At 35.7% G+C, this 19,178-nt stretch overlaps 1 protein-coding gene across 2 annotated transcripts in view; it reads left to right on the top strand.

Annotated features, from left to right (window-relative positions):
- Gabrb2 (gamma-aminobutyric acid type A receptor subunit beta2) overlaps window positions 1–19,178 on the top strand; it is a 214,303-nt gene that overhangs the window by 65,473 nt on the left and 129,652 nt on the right. For both annotated transcript variants that reach the window (XM_085694855.2, XM_048435993.3), the window contains exon 5: window positions 11,074–11,294. In XM_085694855.2, coding sequence (XP_085550981.1) covers window positions 11,074–11,294 — 221 coding nt within the window. The remainder of the gene's footprint in view (window positions 1–11,073; window positions 11,295–19,178) is intronic.

The raw sequence follows: 19,178 nt of genomic DNA, 5'->3' as shown, positions 1-19,178 counted from the left end.
TATTAGCTACCATGTATCCATTGTCCCTTTGAACAACCAAGTTCAAATATTGTATTCTGAAAAGAGCCCAGTTCCTCCTAGACTGATGTGAATGTAAGTTAAATATGTGATCATTTGTAAGGAGCATTTTTCTAATTGAACTTCTTCTGAAAAAGCTATAACTACAAACAGAACTCTGCATAGCTACAGTTGCTGTATGCTTCCCAGTGGAGCTCTCTGCCCAAATCAGATTGTTTCCCTCGTTCTGTACAAAGTTAAGTAAGAGAGTCACTTTTGTGTAAATGTGGTCTGTATGTGATACTCTGTCATATATGCAAAATTGCAGTTCTCAAATCATGAAGACTGTCCACAAACTAACACACATCCTCATCTTCCTCAACATCAAGGGTAAAAGTGAGGTATCTAATGTGAAATTTCACACCTTCAGTATCAATGACAATTCTAACCGTATGTAAATTCATTAAGTTGTGTGATTTCAGATCTGGTAATAAAACAGACATAACTTATTTAACATGTGCTTGATGGTCTTTAGTTCATTTTGGACAGTGTTGGAGGGTAATGAAAGCAATATGGTAAAAAGTTGATCAAAATCAAATTAACATTTTCATGGCTATTCTAGATTGATAGAGTTGTAAGAAGATAGAATATATGGTCAATGAAATCCACACACAAGGCATAACTTTGAAGATCCTTTTACTATTGTTCCTCAAATGTATCACATGGATAAGGCTAATATAATAGGCAATTCAAACAGAACCCTAACTCTGAGCCAGACATGCTGACAATCACTTTTCATTTGTGAATTGACTAATCGAAACATTGCTTCTATCATTTGAACTAGACTACCAATAACTATAGAGGGCAAACTATAATAAAATGCAAAATGAATTAAGCAAAATAGTGGAAACTCTTACTTCCGTGACTGTGTGCATTTCCATGTCACAAACAAGAATGTAATTATTCCATTCTGAACTCAACTGTTCTTGATGAGTGACCTTGGCTGCAAATCCCCTGCTCTTAATATGTGTCTCACTGATATTCAGGACTGCTACCATGTGCTTCTTCTAAAATGCAGGAATTGAACATCTGCTGTGACAGCTTCCACTAAGGGGGAGATGAACTATCCTCCCTTTCATTCTAGTTTAGAAGGCTGATAATGTGGAAATATTACTGTGACCTGTAATTGGATCACAATTTATGGTCTCAGCTATGGAAGACAGAGCATTGAATAAAGGTACAAACACAGAAACAATTTGGTGGGACTATATACATACTTCTTGGAGGTTCTTAAATATTTCTACCTTAAATAGATAGATTATGTCCTTAACGGGTCCTTATTTCTATAGGACTTTTAGTAGTAGAATTTGAACAGCTATAAAAAAATAAAAAGAATGCCATTATCTCTGAGGGGGACTGAAAATTGAGAATGGGAAAGAATGCAAACTAACTCTCCAATGCATGTGAGTGAGAAGAATGAGTACTTTGAGGATTTGGGAATAATAATTAATAAAATGATTTAAGGTGTCAAAATTTGATTTAGGAGCTGTAGCTAAGTCATATAGTGTTTGTCTCAAATGCATAAAATTCAGGTTCATCTTTAGTACAGTCAAAATATTTGTTTTAAAATTAACATTTGCTTTACTGTGACCATGAGAGAAGTCATAAATAGAAGCTATATGAATAACTTTATTAATAAGTGATCAAGCCAAGCAGTGGTGATGCATCCCTTTAATCATAGGCAGGAGGCAGAGGCAGGAAGATCTCTGTGAGTTCACTTGTCTACACGGTGAGTTCCAGGACAGCCAAGAATACAAAAAGAAACTCTCTCACTAAAAACAAACAAACAGTTAAACAAACAAAAAAATAACAAAAAAAGTGATGACGTAATTTTTGACAAAAATGTAATTAAATAAATAATATAAAACCAGTTTGCTTAGCACTAGAACAAGATACTACCATCGATATTTGTAAACTTATTAGTTTTGTCTCAATATAATGCACATATTTGCACAATTGTATAATATTGTTGTTCCCTATTGTTTAACAATGTTATACAATAAATTATTTTAATAATACTTTAAAAACATCTATGCATGTTAATAATTTTGCAATGTAACTTTTATACATTATATTCATTTATATTTAACTACATAGTTTGTAATATGTGTTTTTTAACTTATTTTTGCATTTATGAAGTTTCTTGGCTTTCTAAGTTTTGAAGTAATAATATTATATTTTTTTAATTTATTTTTGTATCTTTTAATAGAGCTTTGTGATTTTTAAATCTTCTATTGCTGTCTCAGATACTTCAAAGACAAATATCAAAAGATATACTACTACAAAAACTCAGAAGCTCATTTTTATAGAACAGATCTTCCAATTGGGAAGATGAGAAATGCAAAATTATTCCCATAAATGAGCATGATTTTGTAAAACATCAAGTGCTGTGCCTATATTCAAAATGAGAGCAGGGCTAGGGTCTATTGGGGTTGGGCGTGTCAGAAGGGCTTGATGAATAGGTTTCAACTTTGAGTTGAGTTTTAACAAGACATAGAAATGTACTTGTCCGTCATCTCTTAAGACAGTGTTTGAAAAGCATGAAAGAAACTTGAAGTATTTGAACAATAGGAAAAGACAATATAAATTTGTTTAATGATCTGAAGTTAGGGGGCAAAAGGGGACATTAAAAGGCAGATCCAAAGAAATAGGAGTGCCCAGTCCATGCAAAGCTGTGGAAGTAAGCTAATATTTCATTCTAAGCGTAGTGAAAAGCTTTCAGACTCCTTTACCGTGGAAAACACAGCTCTATGTGAATTTTCAAACTATCCTAGTGAGGGTAAGAGTGTTAGCAGGGAGACAGTGACAACAACATTGTAATAATTGACCTGCAATGGTAATTTTCTATCAACAGTTGAGACTGGTGATGCATTAGATTTGTCATAACATTTGGGATGAAAACCTAACATCCAACCCCTTTTTCTTCAAATATTTCTAGGGTTAGAGAGATTGTTCAGTGGTGAGGAGCATACACTCTTACAAAGGACCAGAGTCACTTCCCCAATAACACGCCCTTCAGACAGCTCATAATTACCTGAAACTCCAGCTCTGAGAGGGATGCAACGTCTCTGACTGGCACAGGCACCGGCACTCATGTACACACACACTCACACCAACACACACCCATACATAAACATAATTAACAACAAACAACAAAGTATTAAAATATATTGCTAAGAAAGCAATATTGAGAAAAAGAAATCTCATTTTAGAGACTTCCATGAATGCTCCTCAGTCTTCACAAGATATTAATGCCATATATCAGGCCACTGTGCTCTCATTCACCTCAAAGTGTGCTAAATGTTGCCTCTGCCTACATGAATAAGTTGGAATTTCTATCAAGGAGAGCACAATGTGTGATGTTAAAAATTGTGTCATGTATAAAATTAAGTTTTATGTTGTAATGTTTAGAAGTCATTTTATTTACAGATCCCATGTGATATTGTTGGCAAAAAAAAAACCATGAGATTTTTAACTGTGAAAACTGTTTTGCATTTCAGCTTGTGGAGTTCAGTAGAATTACAAGAAGGGAATGTGAAACTGTATTCTAGCTTGCCCTCAAATTAATAAGCTCTTTCTGGAATGAGAGGAGAACTCGCAGAGTTCATGTTGAACAAGGGTGGCATTTTATACACAAGAAACACGTATTACATTTAAATGAATCATGCAATTTCCTGGTCATGGGATTTTGCTGCCTTTCAAGGTACCAGAACTGCTTTAGAAAAGGTAGAATTTCAGATTCTCAGTTCAGAATCCAAGTCTTGGCACACTATTAACTAAAGGAAAGTCATAAACCATGATTACTAGACACACTTGTTGTTTCTCCTAGTGATAATTAAAAGTTCTTTTTTTCCAAAAATCATAAAAGCTGGAGAAAAGAAAGTGAGATTTCTCTGAAAATATCTAATCTGGGAGATAAAGCTATTATCTAGAGGAACATACAAACAAGATGAAATCACTGAAGCTCAAATTCTAGTGTAGTAACAGTCGTTTTGAAAGCTTATAAAACATTACTACAGTAGATAAAGTAGATTAATTCCATATTTTATCATGGGTAAGAATGTATTTTAAAGTTTGCCCATTAAAGAAGCTAGCAGATGCTCTTGTATGCTCAAAGGACAGACCAAACACAAATTAAACACACCCTGATGGCTTCTCTCCAGATAGAGAAAATTAAATGGGAAAATGAAAATATATTGGTGATTGTTTTTTCCAAATGAATAATGGTGGCATGGAAAAACAGAAGAATCAGTCTATAGAGTAGAAATGCTGAGCTCCCTAGAGAGAAAAATAAAAAGAAGAAATAGAAAGCCACAGATGGAATGGCAGTAAGAGGGAAAGAAGGGGCTTTCTGATAAATGGTGGGTAAAGACACAGGAGTGAAACCTACAGGCTTGACCAGGAAGAAACTTCAACACACAGCAGAATGATCTGTTTTGAGAAGTGGCTGGAACAGGGCACAGTCTGGGAAGTCACTACGGAGAGGGAAAAGGATGCTTATGGGGGAAACCTTCTCATGCATGCAGTGATCAGGTTTATGTAAGTGCTAGCTACTTTGAGTATTGATTAAGGTGGAGAGGGAATCTTGAAAGGTATTAAAATGTGATTCTTCACCTTTTTAATCCTATGTCCCTTTAACATAGTTCCTCATGCTGTGGTGACCCCCAAGCATAAAATTATTTTTACTGCTACTTCATAACTGTAATGTTGCTACTGTTATAAACCATAATGTAAATATATGTATTCTCTGATGTTCTTAGGTGACCCCTGTAAAAGGATCGTTTGAACCCCAAAGAGGTCACAGCCCACAGGTTGCGAACCACTGGGTTGAAAGAAAACAGTATTATGAATATTAGCCTAATAAAAAGTGTATTGGTTTATGGTTTCTGTGTTCCTGAAATATCTCACAATGGTTATTTTAACTACAAATGGAAATAGTAAGAGCACAGTGGAGATGCCTGATTGATACCCAGTTCAATAACTATACACATCCAATAACTATATGGATGTGCAGAATGGCACATACTATCTCTTCTGTGATGGATATCTCATAGCCTAGATGGCATGATGTTTAAAACAGTGTGTCCCCAGTCTACTAGACACACATGCCAAAAAATTCAGACTGAATGACATTCAATGAAAGAACTGACCAGAAGCCTTCAAAAGCACTACCACAAAATTAATGAGACTAGGAAGCTATCCAAGTTTAAAGGAGTGTAAAAAGTAAAGGTGGTAACTTGGGTGAATCCTGGAATAACAAAAGCATGACTAAGGAGAAAGTGGGTGCTCATACAATGGGCAAGTGGGTTATTAATGATAAGTAGTAATATATGAATGTTAGTTTCCTAATTTGATAGTTTTATGGTCATGTAAAATATTCATCTTAGAGGAAGTGATGGATAATGGTCTATTGCAATACTGCGCAATTTTCACTTTAAATTATAAAATTAAAATAAATAGAAAATTGTCAAAGCTGTTATTAAGTATGATGTCATTATTAAATCTATCATATTCAGTTGTATATATCTACACTGCTAATTGAAGGAGGAATATGCTCAAGGAGAAATCATGATAAGGGGCTGAGAGGTGACTTAGTAGATAAAAATAATGATATAGAAGCATAACGACTGGAATTTGAATCCCTGGATTCATATGAAAGCTGAGCAGGCAGGAAGTGGGAAAACTGTCTGGCAGCCCAGATCTCAGGTAACAGAGAGGGAGGATCCCTCATAAAATCAGTCAGTTAGACTCCCTGGCATTGGTGAGCTCAGGATTGATGAGCTCAATAAACAAACGGGAAAACTATTGACTGTGGATCTACACATGTACACACATGTGCTCATGCAACCCAAAATGTACCCACACATGCACTAACGTGTACACACACACACACCACACACACATGCTTGACAACAGCCAGGAAAAGTAAAAAAGAGCATGAATAGACAACCCTTAAAATGATAAAGTTTCAAAATAAAAGTAAGCAATCACTAATTATTTCGGGCTATTTATTTTCTAGAACACTGAGAAAATCAACAAATGTTTGAGTCTTAATGTAAGAAAACAAATGACAGGAATTAAAATATGAGGCCATTATAGTCTCAAAAATAATTATTCATAAAAAACAAACAAAAAAGGAGACATCATAAAAAACAGTCAATTTTATCATTACATCATTTCCAAAGTGATATTAAAGATATTTTTAAACGTAAAGTCAGCAAAGTATTTGTGGAATCAAATTATTTTAGTTTTAGAAATGACCTTGCACACCACCTTTGCTTATATAGAGACTACAGAACCCATTACCATTTAAAGTGGTCTTGCCAACCTCTCCTGCTGTGCGTAGATGATCCTTCACATGCATGGGGGAAACCTATTTGTTTCAGATAATTTCTTCCCTATCACATATGAAGCCCGTCCTGTGTCTCCAAATTTCCATATATTTAGATTCTCCTTATGACTTAAGAAGATCAAAGTACTAGGATAAAGATCTTGGGTGTGAATGGTTACAGAAACAGCAGAAACAATATTCTTTAAAAAAATATTTCAATTGAATTGAATTGCATCACATCCCCCTCCCTTTCTCTACCCCCAACCCTATCCATGTCCCTATTCTCAAGTTGAGAGCCTCATTTTATTACTTTTACATATGTATATGATGTATATGTATATTGGTCTGTGTCAGACAACATATAAAGGGACTATCAGTGTGGAAAAAAGCTACTTTTCCGTCTCCCAGCAGCCACATTACTATTAAAGGAGGTGTCAAAATCCATTCTTATTGGCATACAAAGTGAGGCACTCATGTAAGAATAGATTTTGCAGTTTTCAGAACGTCCTATAATTCTGTAACTAGCCGAGCTAAAGAAATACAGAGCATTGCTATAATTCAAAATCACTAATGCTACCTCTGGACTGAAAGTAACATCCTTCTTTTTCCTCAAAGTTCTACCTTCCTCAGGATGTCATAGGAATGTAGTTGTATAATCTGAACCCTTTGTGTTTCAGTTCTTTCATTTCATGTTTTGCGTTCATTAATCAGTGATACATTATACATTGCTTATTTTTTATTGCTTAGTTATGTTCTATTACACGAAAGCAACGTAGTTTTTCTCTTTTAATTTTTAAAATTACTCTATTAGGATAGCATCCAAATGATTGAATTTCATTTTGACAATTTCATATGTATACGTACATGTGTATGTAAACACATGTGTATGTCATACTTTGTGTGTTAGTTTTTATTGCTCTGATAGAGTATCGTGATGAAGATAGCTCATAGGAGAATGTGTTGTTTGGACATAAGATTCCAGAAGAATGAGATCGTTAGTATTAATGTGAATATTCCAGTTGAATCGGACAGTTGCTGAAAAGATTATACATTCTCCAATTGATTGCATTGGTTCCTATGTTTAAAATCAAGTAAACATACAGGTGTTTGTGGTTATTTTTAGGCTCTTAGGCTTTATTGATCTATGTTTCTGTAACTATCATCATATATCTGAGTCTACTTTCATTCTAAATCTTAAAACCCATCCTGTATCCTTCAATATTGTTCTTTCCTTTCCAAATCATTTTGACTATTCTTTTTGTTTGTGTGTTTTGTGCCCTGTTTTTCAAAACAAGGTTTCTCTGTGTAACAGCTCTGTTGCTGGATATCCAGGAAATCATTCTGTACCAAAACGACCTCAAATTCAGAGTGATCGGCTGCTTCTGCCTCCAGAGTTCTGGGATTAAAGTCTTGCACCATAATGCCCAACTATTTTGACTCTTGTCATTCCTTTGTTTTGCATATGAATTTTAACATCTTTTTAATATTAACAAAAAGACCCTATACGGGAACAGCATGGTTAATGGTGGTATTGAGTCAAATCTACAGATTAAGTTCAGGGAAAATGATAGCTTAATATCATTCACCTTTGAAGTCTGAATATAGCATGTATTTCCAGTTATTTAGGGCTATGTGCATCCATCTTTGTGTGTGGGCATGTTTGTATCTGCATGCATGTTAATTCAATAAAAAACAAAAAAAGACAAAATTAAAATAATAATATCCCCTTTGTAGTGGTCTTACTTCACATTTCCTTCTCTTTCTTGTCCATGATCATTGGATAACTGATGTTTAATTCCATATGATCATCAGATAAAAACTTTGACATTCTTTCTAGATTTATATTTTGCTTGGAGTTAGTGGGAGAAGCAAGCTACAGTGAATTTACTTCAGTTCTTACAAGACTGAGAAAGAATTAGTTTTAGTTTTGATGTTCTAATATCCTTCATGGTGATGATTAGGATTGTGTTCAGGCTAAGAATTTCCAGTTGGAATACACCAACCAGCTTCCTATAGTTAAATCCTAAATGATACAGATCAATATGAAAGTTGGGTGGATTTCTCTGAGGTAAACAAGTGGATAGTGGGAGGAAAAACTATAGGAATATTCTTTTCTCATGTGTATGAATTCTTCATTTCTTGACAGTGCTATGGTGTTTGTGGGGGGGGGAGTGCGTGGGTGTAATTTTGAGATATAAGAAGAGGAAACTGATACTCTAGCTTGCACGAAGTTCAGATTCCGTATGGGACTATGCCTTAGCAGGAAATGCCTTGCTGACAAATAACAGGAGTTAGCATGTAACATGAATCACAGCATGACCATTTATTTGAACCAAAATAGAATTTACTTTCATGTCTCCAAATATGCATCAGCTGACTATGTATGAATATGTAAAACTTTCAGTACTGTTCAGAGCAGTGCTCAGGGTGATCTGTGGAATTGAGTTTTATCTACAAGTATTTGAAATGCCTTTAGAATATTAGTATACCTGTATTGTTAAAACAGAAATCTGATGCTAAACTTAGGGGCTGTTTGATGAAATAACTTCTTGATGAGGACAAATGGAGCAGATGTGCAAATCTAGAGACACATTTCAACTTTTTGTATGTATGTTTATACTTTTCTTTTAAGTGTTTGTAGCATATAAGATCATGTGAGGCACTGAAGTAGGATTTATAAATCCCAACTATGTTTTTAAAAACTTGGGACACTGGAAAGATTGAATAGCATTCCTTATATACAGAATTATACAGCTCTGGGCAGAAATCCCAGAGGCTTTGTTTACAGCATTTTGCTCATTCATTATTTGTGCCCTGGTGCTTATTTTGCCTCTCAGGCTGCTGGCATGATTAAGACATGATTCTCATTTCTTAAAGCCCTCAAGTAGGTCATTGTGAATTAATTTTAAAATAGATTTGTAATTATCTTTCTTCAAATGAGTATTTGGTCCTCTGCTTAGTCATTCAGATGAAGGGGAGAGAGCAATTTCTTTGAGCCCATAGGCTTCTAATGGATCAAACATGTCACAATATGTATGTAAATGCTTTATTCATAATATATTGGGTTTTGTGATATACAAATTGCATTTGCATTATTTATTTAATTTCCATAAGAGTTCTGAATAGATTGAGCTTATATTAAAAGCTCCATTTATACTTAATCAACTCAGGTAAAAAGAAGGAAATGTGTACCTAATAACCAACTCTTGTTTCTCCTTTTCCACCTCCATCTTCCACCCTCTCCATCCCTCCATTCCCTTCTTGTTCTTCATGCCTTTCACCTTTTCCATCCCCTCCACCCTCTTCAGTCTGTACATCCCCTCCATTCCGTTCATCTTTTCCATCCTCTCCACCTTCTCCATCCCATTCATGCCCTCCATCTCCACCCTCTACATCCTCTCACCCTCTTTGACTGGTCTCCTTCCCTATGGTGTCATAAGCCTGATGCACCTTTCTCTCTCTCTCTCTCTCTCTCTCTCTCTCTCTCTCTCTCTCTCTCTGTGTGTGTGTGTGTGTGTGTGTGTGTGTGTGTAAAAGTCTGGCTTCCCTCTGTTAACAGTTTACAGCTCCATCATTTTCCCTGCTAATGTACCTTTTTCCTTCAAGACTGCAAGATCTAACTGTTTATATGCATTACATGTTTTCATTCATTAACTTATGGTCATCTATTAGAGTTCAATTTCTTTGCTACAGCTGATAATGCCAAGTAAATATCACTGTGGTAGAACTGTGAGTCTTTCTGGTATGATCACAAGTTGTAACCCGAGTCATATTGTGATTTTATTTTTAGATTTTTATAAAAATGTCTATTCTGATTTCTGCAGTGTTTGCACTAGTTCACTTTTTAAAAAAACAAAAGTAATAGGGTTCCTCTTTCCCATCAACTCACCATTTGTTGTCATTTTATAGCTGGGTTTAATAAATATCCATTCTCTCCCGAATGGTAAATCTTAAGTCGTGGTCTATTCCTCCTCTTCCTATCTACTCCTGCTCTCTTGTGTGAATGTCTTTACTCTGTTAACTAAAAATGACAATTGTACTCCAACCGTGGGACCTTTGTACACTGTCCTGTGCTTAGAATGTTTTTCTAATACCCAGAGCTTTAGTCTATCTGACCTCTGCACCATCTCAGTTCCTTAGAGCATCTTTTATCCACACCATCCCAGATAAATGCTTCTAAATTTGCTTTATTAGCTTGATAAACTACAGCATTGTGTGGTGCTCTGTTCGTTTATCTATGCTTTGTTTACAAATTCCCTGAGATCAGGCTTTGATATATCCCTCATCATTTCCAGTCACATACCAGGAATGAATTAAACATCTGTTGAATAAATCAATGCATGAAATCTTAGATTTGATATGCTGGTTAATTGTTTTAGGACAGAGGAAAGCAAGTGTCTATATATTATTTTGAATTTGTATTTGTTTGTATCTTACCTAAAACAACCTTATGCACTCACTTTGTAAAAAAAAAATTATATAAAAATAATTATTTGTTGATATCTATCTTCCAGTAACATACATTTTGTGTATACATACTTTCCTTACCTTATATTCATATTGCCTCCTGCTAGATTAGATGCATATCACACAGTAGGTGCTATCAAAAAATCAGTTAAATCATTTAATACATTTCCCTAGTGTGTACTGATACAAAGTAACTATATTTCTTCTCACATTCACAGGACTATACCTTGACCATGTATTTTCAGCAAGCCTGGAGAGATAAGAGGCTGTCCTACAATGTAATACCTTTGAACTTGACTTTGGACAATCGAGTGGCAGACCAGCTCTGGGTGCCGGACACCTACTTCCTGAATGATAAGAAGTCCTTTGTCCATGGAGTGACTGTCAAAAATCGTATGATACGCTTGCATCCTGACGGCACGGTCCTGTATGGCCTCAGGTCTGTAGTATGCATCTTAAATTGAACTTTTCCAAGAGAAAGAAAACCTAGTTGCCTGGTGTCAGAGGAAATGTACTGTTTTCTTTATTCCTTCTGCAGTTCTACTGAAAAGGAGTTAAACCTCCTATCAGGGAGATATCTGGGAGCTTAGGAAAGCATGTGTACAAAGGACTTAGCTCCAGCTAAGACTAAGTTGTTGTTCCTTTTTTTTTCCTTCTTCCTCTGATTTATCTTCCAGTATCAGATGCTGATGCTAAAGCCGATTTCTTTAAGGAATAGGGATAAACAATATCAAAATAACTGAAGCATGGGGTTTCTTTAAAATTGGAAGACAGAAAACCCTGAATGTTGAATGATTGTTTGGACATGGCAGATGCTATTGAGCTACTGACTTGGTCATGGTCCTCTGGTGACAGAGAGGAGTGTCATGCCCTCTCATCCTCTGAGGAGAAATTGACTTACAAATAAATACCATCTCATGTTTATTAATGCTTAATTTATGTTCTCAAATGTACCTCCAGAAAAAACATTCCAGTACCAGAATATTTGGATGGGAATAATTTGTGAAGAAGGCTAGTTTAACTTCAATTAAAACCAATAGCTGGTGTTCTGGAAAAAAAATTAGAACATATTTTTATCCTGAAATGATTTCAATGTAAACATTGTATTTGCGTGGCAGAAGAAAACCACTCTAAATTTCAGCATTCTGAATTGCCTCTGATCTTATATTTTGCATAAAATATTTTTATTCTGAAAATATTACAATGTAAACAGTTTCTCACGAGAGAGGGAAATTGCCTCTGATCTTTTATTTCGCATAAACATGTGACTATCCTATGATAATAGTGATAATCGTGGTAACAGTAATAGCCATCAATTGAACCCTTCTCAGGAGTTACACAATGAGTTAAGTGTTTTCCACACATCACACCGTTGTCACCCAACATCCTATCTGCATCTTACTTCTTCTGATTTTCATTATCCACAATAGTTGTGATCTGAACACACTGAGTGGACGTGATCAGAAATGACATATGTGGTTAAAGTTGGGCATTATTGTGACTAGCATGATGAACTCTTGCTTGTCACGCTATCTAGTCCTACCTGGGAAACACGTCACTGTTTTCCCCATAAAATCCATGCGGTAGCTAACCTTTAGTGCCTTTGTAGCCATCTGTCAGTCTCCTGTCATGGAACTGCGGTACCTGTGTTCAAGTAACCCTTTGTTTTTCTTAGTAAGAGCCCTGAAGCACAGGGGTACGGGCTGGCATTTTAAATTGACCAGAGAGAAGTTGTCAAGATACCATATTTAGAAAACAGGTGAATTTTATTCAATTGATAAAAAAAAGCAGTAACATGATGATGTTACTATTATGCTAATAGTAGAATAAACCTCTTGCTAATGAAATTGCAAAGTAGGAAAAATAAATTCCCTCTAGGTTTGTTGTCATACCTAAGACTGGAAGAGTTATAGCCACTGTATGTGATAAGTATTAGAAAAGTAAGAACAACATCCAGTTATGGATGGAAGACATGAACAGAAAATACAGCCATTTTACAGTAAGGTATTGTGTGAGATATATTGACCCTGTGTGATTACTTCATCAAAGGGTACCAAGATGAGTTGCACCAAGCCATGCACTGCAGGTAATAGGAACTTAAAAAGGCTTAGGCATTGGTATGGCTGCGGCACCAAGACAGTTGTTGGAGAAGATACACCTGTACCCTTCAAGACTACTGCTCCTTTCTAGAAAAAATTTAGAGTACTGAATGAAGAGAATAAATGTAAACTACAACCAATGTTCGGTTGCAGCAAAACCTAGTTCTTTGGCCGGAAAGAACCCAAGAATACCCAAATTCCTAAAAAGTGAAGGGTGTACTATCAATACATATGAAGGAAAGATCAACTCTGGTACCAAAATACTTATGGATAAAGCTTAAAATGTTAGTGGAAGCTTCTTACAGATTGATGAGAAAAAAATTAGGAGAACAATTTATGGAACACTGCAAGCTAGTAAAATAAATTTTGTTATGTACTTGGTATAAAGTTTAGACACATACTGGATGCTATCAAGTGATAAAAAGTAGGAAATAAGAATTTGATTGCACTGGAATAAAAAAGTGATGAATGGATCAGAAAATAATATATTTACAATGTAAGAATGGGGGCCTACATTCAAATTCCCAGAACTCAAACTTGGGTATAGTATTTTCTATCTGTAATCCTGTGCTTGCATGCTAAGACAAAATATAGGCAATGGAGACAGCCTGGAAATGCTCAGTCCTAATAGTCTGGTGTATGAAGCATGAAAAACAAAGACACCCTGACTCAAATAAGGATTGAAGGTCTTAATTAATACTCAAAGTTGTCCCCTGACTACTGCCTATTCATGCTGTGGGACAATCACCCACCCCTCATTGCTCCCAAGAGTTTCTAGCTTTTAATGTTTCTTTTGAGAAGCTAACTGCTATTATGCGGAAGCTATCTTTATGTATGACTTAAGCCTTCTCTCTTGAAGTTTTCTGCAGCTTTTATTTGTTCTGTATAGTGTTCTAACAATAATATGACATAGAATGTTTCTCTTCTAGTCCTATCCACTTGATGCTTGCTATGCCTCTTATACCACAGTGGGTATTCCTTTCCAGACACTGGGATATTTTCTTCTATGATGTTATTGAAGATACTATCTATGCTTTCTGATATATGACTCATCTCTTTTATGTCTATAATTAATAAATTTTGGCCTCTCATAGTGCCCTACTTATCTTTTACATTCCATTCATATTTTTTTAAAAAAATTAATTAACTTCAACTGAATGATCTAATTCCTCTGTATAATACTCAAGCTCTGTAATTTTTCCCGCTATAAGTTCCATTCATTGTTGAAGATTTCCACTGAGGTTTTTCTTAGATTTCTGAATTTTTCATTTCTGATATCATTTCAGTTTGAGTTTGATTCAGTATTTCAAGGTATTTGGAGAATTCTATTTTCAATACTGAACTGATTTTCTTAATTCATTCAACTGATTTTGTTTTCTTGGAGTTGACTCCAAATATTATTTGTGTCTTCCTTCAATTCATTCATGAGTGAGTTTGTGTCCACTTTGAAATTTTGAACATATTTATTATGATTGTTCTTTTAAATTTTGCCTAGAATTTTGTATAAGTCACCATCATTGGCAGCCATCACTATGTGATGGCTAATTTTTGGAGGAGATATTTTGTCTTGGGTCTTCTAGTCCCTGGTCTTTGTACATTGGGATTTGTCAATCTGGTGTGAGCTGTGACTTCTTGTTACTGCTGAGTTGAGTGAGTGTGTGGTATTAGTATCACCTCTGCTTCACAAATCTTGACAAGGCTCAGTATTGATTAAAGTCCAGTTGTGGAGGAACTTGGCATTGACTATGGATGGGGTAGGTGAAGGTGATCGAGACTTTGTTGATAACAGGATCACGGGCTATAACTTTATAAACCAGGGTCAGTGCAGTGTATCAATGGGTTATACCAGGGTCAGCAGTTTCACATGACCACTAACCTTAAGAGCCTGGCTTCATAAGGTATTATGGGAGTGTGAATCAATGCTAGGGATCCTGTGACCTCTAAATTCACAAGTCAGGGTGTTTGAAGAGTGTTGTGTATGTGTGCCATGTAATAGTCTGTCCCTTGCCTGGATTCACTGAGCTTGGTGAGTATGCCCCAATGGTATTAGACTGTAACTTTCTTACCTGTTTTTGTCTGGTGCTATGGGACAAAGGAAGAATGCATGAGAGGCAAGATGAGGAAAGACTGCTTACCTATTAGGACCATGTACAGGCAGGGTGAGGATGCTCAGAGGCAGAGGTTGTGGAAAACCTTTTATGCTTCTGTGACCAGTGCTATCAAGGAGGAATACACATGCCAAAGGCACTGGTTCCTGGACTTCATTATATATCTGTGCTGATTGAACATGGGTTGGCAGAAGTGTACACCTAGAGGCAAATGGTTTAGGGGTCTCTTATATTCAGTTAGCAGAGCATCCTGAACTCCTGACAGTAGAATATCATTATTTTTCTCTTCCCACTTCCAACAAAGACTCTCGACACAATTATTAATTTCTTGAGCACCTGTGACATTCATAAAATTAGCACTTCTGTGGGAAGCAGGCCCATTAATTGTAATTGTTCTCTCAATTGCAATGTTGATCAGCAGATGAAATGAATAGGAAGATTTTAAAACACACTTTTAAGTAGTACTGGTTGATTTTATGGAAAAATAAAACAATTTCCACTGAAAGCTGCTGCATACCTAATACTCATGTTTTGTCTCTAGGAGTCTTATTTACAATAGAGAGAAGAAATTTAATTAAAGTGACCAGTGACAGTATTACAAATACTTAGCCCCTGTTCCTACTCAACTATCACCAATTCTGTCATCTTCTATTATTGATAATTTAGTAAGAATTTTATTTAGAGTTAATGTCAAGAAGAGGAAATGTGGAACATTACATCTAATTAGAATATTATTGAAAGTATCTAGGACTAATGGAAAGATTTAGCAAGCAGTATAACAGATTATGCATATATTTTCTTATTTAATATTACTTTAGTTCCACTATTTCCTCCATATTATATGGAAAAACAAAGGGACCTATAGAAATTTAGATAGCTACTGTACCCCAAGATTTTAGTTGCCTTAAAGTAAAAGTATTACTTTTTTGTCCCAGCCTTGAGTACTGGTTGTCTGGTGATGAATAATACTTAGAAAAGCCCTGAGAGAATCTGAAAGAATGGAAGAAAAGAAAAGCTAGATTAAAAACAACTTTCAGTAGATCTGTAGCTAGTGAATATTGTCTTGAATGATAAAATAAAGCTTCCAGAAACAGAAGGCAAGAGTCTTCTATGGAAGTTCACCTTGAGATCCTACAGTCAAAAAGGATGAGGTGTGTGCGTGGGTGTAACCCTTGAACACAGATAAATTATTGCAAAAATGTCAGTAATAGTAAAGTCTATCAGTACAAATAATGAAAACTGAAATTCAACGTAGATGTAGAAGACAGAAAGTTAAACAATATTCATACTCAACACCATGACCAGTAATTTGCAAATCAAAGACCTTGAGCTGAATGTCCGTGACGTAAATGAAGAGCACATATCTACCTACCTACCTACCTACCCCTCTCAACAGATAAGGAAGAAGAGGCCAATGTCCACAGTATTTGAGTCGACCGTTGTAAAGTACCATCCAGTGGACTTTTCAGACATTAAAACATAACAACAATGGGGGCATTAGAATATCATGCCTGTTGAACTTAATGGTAGGCATGTAGGTGTTCATGATGTCATTTGTTCAAGCTGCCAGCATGCTTAGAATATTCATCATAAAATTTGAAAAACAAAACAAACAATAATAACAAGAACAACAAATCAACAACAATAAAAAAAATGAGTAAGAGGCTATGAAACTGTGGTTTTACTCTCTAAAAAGTATGAACCTAAGTAGAGAGAAGACAAGGAAGGGATAAATGATGTAGTAATTATATTATAATATCAATTTCTTAAAATATTAAATAAAAGTAAAATAAGTTCTAAAACGAATTAAGAGTTGAGGGCCTGCAGAGTTGCCAGAGGGCTTGCTGTGGAAGTAGAAGGATCTGAGTTTTGATTTCAGCAGCATCAAAGAAAAATGTCAAGTGTGATCACTTGGGGCCTACAACACAAGTGCTGCAGTGGGCAGAGATGGGAGGATTTCACCTGCTATTCTCACCATTCTGAGTTCTAAGCAAGAACTTAGAAACTTACTTCTCAGAATAATGTAAATATGAATGAGTCAAATTCTAAAAATTTCCATTCGTACAATCCATGCACATGTACGTTAAGTAACACTGAATACTTAGCATTCAACTATTACTGTATTACTCCAAATACATAATTTCATTTGCTAATATGATGTTCAATTGCATATTATTTTATATTCATTGACAAACAATTGAGAATGGATAAGCTATAACAAAATTTGCGTCTTCTAACTCATCCTCAGAGAATTTGTTGATTATTCCAAAGAAGCAAGTGGCAAAATTAAAAAGAAAAAAGCCTAAGTTGTATTATCATTACCCCTTGTGAAAAAAACTAGTTGTATTACCCAACTCTATCTATTTACAGGTCTGCATGAAACTCCAACCATGTTCCCAGAATTTTAAAAGATTATTAACCTGGAGAACAATGGGAGGCGACTAAACTATAATATGGTGTTTTTGAAACCAGGCTGGCAATGACTGATTCAGGATGAAACTGATAGAAATCACACTCACTTGGGCTCCATATTTCTTCATCTCCATATTCTAAACTCCCCACATCAACAGTAAGCTCAGCTTACCACGGAGCAAGAAACAAACTATACTCAATAATTGCTCACCGAGCACCAGGGAAGGATTGAGAGCTTTGGCTTTGTACACTGAGAAGCAATAGATATGTTCTTATAGATGGAAAAGTTTACAGAGAAGTCAGCAAGATGCTAACTGAAGTGTTTTCTCCACTGTTCTCTGATTTAGGGCATACCTTTGCCATGAATTTTACCCAATGAACCACAGAGCCTCTGAGAGGAGATGCCCTGTCTTCAAAACACTCAGTCAAAGCTATTCGTATATAGATATAAACTCCGAAGATCTGAGAGATCAGGCCTATCATTCATTGTTCACAAATTTCTTAAATCCCTGTGTGTATTTATGTGCAGTATATGTGCATGTGTACGGACACCTGTGTGTATTCATGCATAAGCCAAAGGAGGTACTGAGGTATTCCACTCTGTCAATCTCTACCTTATTTAGTCTAGAAAGGGGTCCTGACCTAGACTAGAGTTAGACTGGCTTCTAGCAAGCCACCATGTGGAGGTCCAAAAATGTGAGCCCATTTCTATCTCATCTGAAGGTCAGAGAGTTTCCACTTGCTCAAAGTTGTTAACATCAAATGTGACTACATACGCTTACCTGATATATGGTTACTTTGTGTTTGGTTATTAAGATGACTCACACAGGTAGATCCACTCTACCCTGACCAAAAGTCAAAGAATTCATGTTTCCATCTGCTCCTTCTTTTGAAACAGGAGGTGTGACCTTGGGAATGGGGAATGGCGGTCTTCAGGATCCTTGTCCTAGGGTGTTAGGGTGGGTTCACTGACTAAACAACAGAATGCTTTTCCCGTGGAATAATGGCTTGATGGCTCAAAGTATTGAAGCAAATAGCTGTTCGAATTGTCCTTTGTATCATGCTAAAGCAGCCTTTTGTCTTCTTCTCCTGTTGTACTTGGGTACAAAAGTGTATAGAAAATTAAGCTGGGTGAATTTCAGCATTCACAGGAACTCCCAGTATGTTTTCTGTTTTCTTGTCTATTTCTTGTCTATTTCTTGTTTCTAGTCTATGTTTTCTGTTTTCTTGTTTTTGCTCACAGCTTCATATTCCTTACTTATTTCTCTAATCCTCGTGTCCCCACTCTGAGGATCTGTGTCTTATCAATTCACACAGTAATAAACATGATTCTATGTGAATAAAGTCATTCTGACATTCATTTTTCAACCATTATAAAATATGTTTAAGATGCATTTCTTACCCATTACAAGATACAGTGTGTGGTTTTGATGGAAGGTGAAAAATGAAGTTGTTTCCATAAAACACAGGAATGTTCTTTAAAATCTGTTCAGTACTTTAATGAGAAATTCGGAAGAGTGCTTGTGGTATAATTTGCAATCATATAGCTTTGCTGTTCATATTTGCAGTCTCACTTGGCAAAGATATGGCCCAGAATATATATGAAAACCTGTTTTTGCTGTTGTTTTCTAGACAGTTTTACATGAAGAATGAATGATCTTCTTGTTTTTAGTAGTAGCTGGCCCATCTTAAATTGGCTCCGGT

Source organism: Myodes glareolus, chromosome 9, assembly GCF_982192425.1.
Source record: "Myodes glareolus chromosome 9, mMyoGla1.1, whole genome shotgun sequence".
Lineage (NCBI taxonomy): Eukaryota > Metazoa > Chordata > Mammalia > Rodentia > Cricetidae > Myodes > Myodes glareolus.
This window is presented reverse-complemented; position numbering and strand designations above follow the sequence as displayed.